Source organism: Notolepis coatsorum (genome assembly GCF_963971535.1).
Source record: "Notolepis coatsorum genome assembly, chromosome: 19".
Lineage (NCBI taxonomy): Eukaryota > Metazoa > Chordata > Actinopteri > Aulopiformes > Paralepididae > Notolepis > Notolepis coatsorum.
Genome location: NC_140183.1, coordinates 81,385,523 through 81,391,660, shown reverse-complemented (window position 1 = coordinate 81,391,660; position 6,138 = coordinate 81,385,523). Strand labels below are relative to the sequence as shown.

The window sequence follows — 6,138 nt, the reverse complement described above, 5'->3', positions numbered from 1 at the left end:
CAGTTACTGTAATTGAATACATGTCGAACGTAACACAACGTCTCGAGTACTTTTAAAAGCCTGTAGGTTACTTTTACTTATTTTTTAGTCAAAAGTATTTATTTCTGCTTTTACTTGAATATGTTTTGTTTTTGGTCACACAAGTAGGCTAGAAAGTACAAGGATATCTGCTATTTACAGTACAGTCATTCTTGACTTCTCATAACTCAGAACAAGCTTTGTTCGTATGATTAAAAAAGGACTATCCCCAAACCATGGCCTTATAATGATGACCCATCAAAATATTTACAAATACTAAAATGACTACTCATTTAATTTTGGGGGGCCAATACTGAAACATGCACACAATCTTTGTGATTTTCATTTGAAAGTAACAAAATACTTTAGTACTTTTATGATGTGCTACCCTTACTTTGTCATTTTCAACTAGTATTTTATCCCTACTTATAGAATGTAAAATATAACTGTACTAACAGTACTTCTACTTGAGTAATATACTGTATTTCACTACTCTTTACACCTCTGATTACTATATCCTTCTCAACATGAACACATACATGTACACGTACTGTTTTAATAGTTTGTTGTGTATAATTTATTTCATAATGTTGAAATACATAACTTGCATTAAAAGTTCTGGCATTGGAACTGCATTTACAATTTGGAATAAGTGTCATATTGTAGATACGTTTATTATTGAGGTTTCAGGGCTTTACTTTGTTAGATATACATTTCTTCAAATAACATAACATTTTCATATGCAAGACAGGAGGTAGAAACACCACTCAGTGTCTTAATAGGGGAGTATGTGTGCCTGTATCTGTGTGTAAGTGTATGTGTGTACAATTTTAAAATCAGTTACGTATATGAGTGTATTCAAAATATTCCTTCAGTGATATGGGCCCAACATGATAACTTCTTAAGTGAAATCTTTCGCAGTCAGATCTGAAATACATCCTGGAAAAAGAAAACTATTAATATACTCTGAGTATCCAGAGCTGCCAGACACATCAGATGTTCATTGTCGTTGGGAGCGCCCAAAACCTAGGACCCCCCCCCCCCCCCTCCCCATTTAAACCCCACACTCCCTGCCCATCCAAAGGAAACTCTGCCTTGGAAATGTCCGATACCCAACATCTATAGTATAGAAGCACATCTGTACATTTATTGCAAGAGCCTCGTCAGTGCCTTTCGGAGTCATATTGCAATTCATATTGTATCTTACAGGGGCCAGGGCTACTTCAACCAGGGTTATAGATATGCATGTACACCGCTTAGCCAAATCTGCCATGACATTAGAATTTCAAAGCGATCACGTTCCAAGACAAACCCAATAGACCTGCAGTGGTGCATTTGAAAACCACATGGGAGGAATGTTTTGAGAACTTTGCATATCTACGATTCTGGCCCTCCCTTTTCGACTATATACACACACACACACACAAACACGTTTCGCTATTATCAAAGGTTTTCGGTGCAAGAGAGAAAAAGTAAGAAGCATTGTCAAAACATGCAGAGAAAGACATTCTGAGGGGAAGTGAGGGTCTAATGCCCGGTGCATTTGGAAGAGAGGGGTTGGGGGGTTGGAGCAAAACATGCAGACATTCAAATCAAACCACAGTGTCCCAGAAGCCTCTCACAGGGTATACATTTGAAAAGGCTGAGCGTGTGTGTGCGGGGTGGTAAACATGTATCTGTGTCGGGACGGAGTGTGGCTTGGTCTTCACTGGAGATGGACTGGGATGAGTGGAAAAGTGGTCCTTTAAATCGCACAGTGATTATAAAACATCTTATCTGATTATAAAACGTTATCTTTTGCTTAAAGAAGATGGGCAACTCAATAAAGCCATTATCTCTCTCTCTCTCTCTCTCTCTCTCTCTCTCTCTCTCTCTCTCTCTCTCTCTCTTGTTTTCTGTATGTGTGAGAGCCTTTCCCCACATCAGTGTGAGCATCATACTCGTATGTGCAATCTCATCTCAGTACATCTTACATTGTACTTAGCTAAGTACGTGAGAATAGTGAAGAGAACGATGCCGTTATCATTAGTGGAAGACAAAATAAGGGACGGCTCATGATCACTTAGCCTGACAGATGCTCTGGATGAGTAGCAAACAATGTAAAAAACAAAACGACAACAAAAAATAGCACACTACAACCCATGACTATGTAGTAGACCATGTGTATGAGGTTGTTGTGGCGCAGATCATGTTGGAAGAGTCCTCTCTCTCGTCTCGAGGCGTCGCTGGTCCTGTTGTTTACCAGAGGTGTAGAAAGGTGAAAACGACGGACAGTACAATACAGTACAGTACAGCAGAGATGGCATTCCATCTAGTAGATGTTATTTGTGGGCAAATCGTAGAGCACCTCTACTCCTGTTAGGGGTGGAGCCAATGGCCAAAAGAATGTCTGCATCTGGTGGCAACAAGCTCCCTCTGCTAGTGAGAGAGAGAGCTCTGGGGTGAAGGTTGGAGACGTTCAGAGAGGGGGAAGCAGCACCACACGGAATAAAGCCAGGTGCAGAGGTGGTCCCGGGGAAGGAAGGAGAGCAAAGCAAAGGAGGACGCTTTTCAAAGGAACTAGGCCAAAGTACATCACTACCAGACCTTATAGCATTTGCACATAAGAAGGATTATTAGGAGTGCCAAATGGGTGGAGTTTGCCACATAGGACAATACAACAGATGCTTGAACATTTAGAAAGTCAATTTAGTATACTTTTACCTGACACTAGCTGAACTGTTCTGATGCAGTAAACACCACCCATCTGGTACTCCAAGGAGGTTAATACAAATGCTAAGTATTATTTGCAAATGCTATTTGACCCGGGGCTGATGGCTGGTCTTCACCTAACCTCTCAATAATCCCTCCCCCACTCACCCAAAATTCAGTCTCACCCTTTCCATAGTCCTCCATTTCTCTATAATCAACCTCCCTCTTCTTCTCCTCACCCCAGATCCCACTTTGTCTTTTTTTCTCCTCCAGCCGTCCTCCTTCCCCCTACTCCCCCCTCACAGCGCAGACTCTGAGTAGAGAGCCCCAGATGATCCGTGTGGAGTTGTCATTAATCGCCGTAGTGACGCCGAGGAGGAGGAGCTTAAATCTCCACAGCTGCGCAGGTGGATCCCCTCCGACACGGGCGCCCGGTTGCTGTGACGGCGGTTGTGCCGGCTGTCACTGTGGGAGTGGTGGTGGCCGCGGTGATGAGGGTGGTGGGGATGAGGGTGGGCGTGTCCTCGGTTCGAGCCCCAGGAGTTACGTAATACCTGGGAACATGAAGAAAGACAAACAAATGAAGTAGCTGGGATGGTTGGCAGCAATCCATCCTCACGTAGTTGGTTAGACATCACCATGAAAACGTAAGACGACAAACTGTAATGACATTGACCTGGGCCAATTTATATCATTTGAATATCTCAAAGCAGAACTATCTTTGCCCATCATCACATTATACCGACCACCAAAATACTGCAATCACTATTTCTGTAGGAATTCTTAGAGACAATCTCACTTGGTATCACTAGATGTGAAAGATGAATCCTACATTGGAGACCAGAACAATCAAATGAATAAGAAGAATGACTCCAAGGCTATTATAAACCTATTTAACAGCTATGTTACACAGCTCTCTGAGAAGTGGGGTGACATGGGCTGACTTTGGTAGACTGGAGATCAGACGGACCGCTGCGTTTCTGTATGAGTTGAAGGGGGCGACAGTGGCTCAGGAGGTAGAGCAATCGGAAGGTAATCGGAAGGTTCCCGGTTCAGAGGAGAGGGTGGAGGGGGACAGGGAGCATACAGTAGGTTGTGTCTGAATGAGACAGTTTGAGTTAGAGTGGGTGGTTTGGGGTTTAGCATAAGAGTTTGTGAAACAAAGAAGTGGTCTGATATATGGAGGTGAGTTATGCTGGAGTCACAGTACAACATGAGGTCCAGGCAGCTGCTGGCATTTGTGGGTAGGAACTGGAAGCATGACCAGAGTCAGGTCGAAGGATTATAGGAGAGAGACCACTGTGGCAGACTGGGAAGAGCCACGTAGGTTGAAGTCAACCATTAGCACCAGGAGTGTGCCGTCTTCTGGGAAAGAGCTTAAGAGCATGTCCAGCTCATCTGGAAAGGCTACGAGTTGACAAACCACACTTACCGGACAGAAAACCGGACAGGTCTCCCCTACATTTTGACACCAGCATCAGGTTTCTATGACCTCAGGCCACGGAGAAAACAAAGCGGGAGTTTCTCTACACATTGTCGTATCAACATCACATCATGTCGTATAAACGTTTCCCAGCAAAACCATCCTGAGTCCACAGGTCGTGATAGGCAATCCAGGAAGTCGGGGAAGGTCTGTTTTTCTAAGTTACGTTACAACCCGTTCAACACATTGGCAATAGAAAGCGATTAATACATGTAAATTGCTGCACATAGCACCTTTGAGTAACCGTTTTATGATAGCTGTGTTCTATAGCAGAGTGTCTAGGAATTCAGAATCAGTCACCTGCTCTAAGGGCAGATGATTGGTGGCATTTCCCTCAGCCCCGCCCTTCCTCTTGGGTCCCTGGCCCAGGCCCCCAGCAAGCTCGGAGGAGGGCGATAGGTTACGCTTAGAGCGTTGCAGGAAGCGAGCCATCAGAACCCGGGTCACCTGAAAGGAGAAGAGGAGTTTACATAGATCTATGGATTCTATCTATATGGCTGATTTGAATGAATGCACACATTAATGGCAATGCATTATCCAACTGCAGTGCAGATGGACACAGATTAATAATATTGAAGAATATGACATAATTTCCCCTCTGGGACTTGACATTCTCCCATACAGTATCTATTTTCACCACAAGATCAACACTCCCAATGAGGATCTGTGTGAGTTGGTTGGTAATTCAGTATTATCGTTTATCATACTGTATCGGGATGGAATTATGATATTGTGATATGATCGTTGTGACCAATTCTGTCATCTAAATGAATGACAACAATGAACTCCAAGAACGGAAGATCGAGATCTTCAATATCTGAGGAGATATGAATTTAGGTTTGATATCATACGTTACATTATCATGCAGTTCAATGCGATGAACAGCAAATGGATTATTTATCTTGTGATTTTGAACAGATAGAATGACATATATTGATATCGGAAAAAAAAAGTCCAGATGATTATTGTGATATGAATTTATTTCCTATCACCCAGCCCTACTTCTGTGTAACAAAACATTGATCTTGGGATGAGAATCAACACATTATGGGTGAATTTACCCAAGGGGATAAAGGAATATCTTTTCAATAAAGGAATATCTTTTCTTATCTTTTTTCCATTACTGACTTGAATAAATGAATGAACAAACGAATGAATGAATGACTTCTTTACTTGTTGGATAGTCACTGGTGGACAGACCTTAAGGTCTCCAAGGGAACGGTGGCATTCTTTGGGCAGGCGCAGGGGCGAGGTGGGGGGAGGTTTGGAGGGCACCAGCCCCCCTGTGGCTGCTGTCTTCATGCTGCCTTTCCTAGGCAGGGCTGCAGGGGGCGCCATAGACAAGCGGGGCAATAGGCTGGCCTCAGAGTTCGGTGCTGGACAGGATGCGGGAGAAACAGAACTCTTTGACATGAGAGTGCTGTACTTAATCTTTCTTAAATCTTTTATCAGATGTTAAAAGTGCTACAGATAAAATGTTATGCAGAGTAAACATTTAAAATGTAATCAAAATAATACATCCACACAGATATTTTAGAACGGTACGAAATAAATGTATTGCCCCCCCCCCAAAAAAAAATAACGTTGTTGTTTACAAGTTGCATGCATGTATCCCCTCCCTACTTCCCATTCCACCACATGGAATGCACCTGATTGGAATGATGGGGTGCTCTAGTCTAGTGTGACATCCAGTGGCTGAATGTTATCAATAGCATCTTTGAATATGTGTAGACATTGTACCGTACCTGTGTCAGTGGATGTCTGGGATCCCGCCCTGCTGCCCACTGAGACAATAAAGTCACCTGGAGTAGACAGACAGACAGAAAGAAAGAGGCTTGAACCACTAAAGCCAGGTTTCTTAAACGTGGACCCCAATGAGAAATGTATTCTCTCACCCTGGGTTTGGGACACAATATCACATATTATTACTAGTCTTATCATATGGG

The 6,138-nt window shown here is 43.1% G+C and overlaps 1 protein-coding gene across 1 annotated transcript in view; it reads right to left on the bottom strand.

Annotated features, from left to right (window-relative positions):
* Positions 1–3,008: 3,008 nt before the first annotated feature.
* fam189b (family with sequence similarity 189 member B) overlaps positions 3,009–6,138 on the bottom strand; it is a gene marked incomplete at both ends in the record, with an annotated part of 28,227 nt that continues 25,097 nt past the window's right edge. Inside the window, 3 exons of the mRNA XM_084336401.1 lie at positions 3,009–3,263; positions 4,493–4,639; positions 5,393–5,568. Coding sequence (XP_084192527.1) covers positions 3,009–3,263; positions 4,493–4,639; positions 5,393–5,568 — 578 coding nt within the window. The remainder of the gene's footprint in view (positions 3,264–4,492; positions 4,640–5,392; positions 5,569–6,138) is intronic.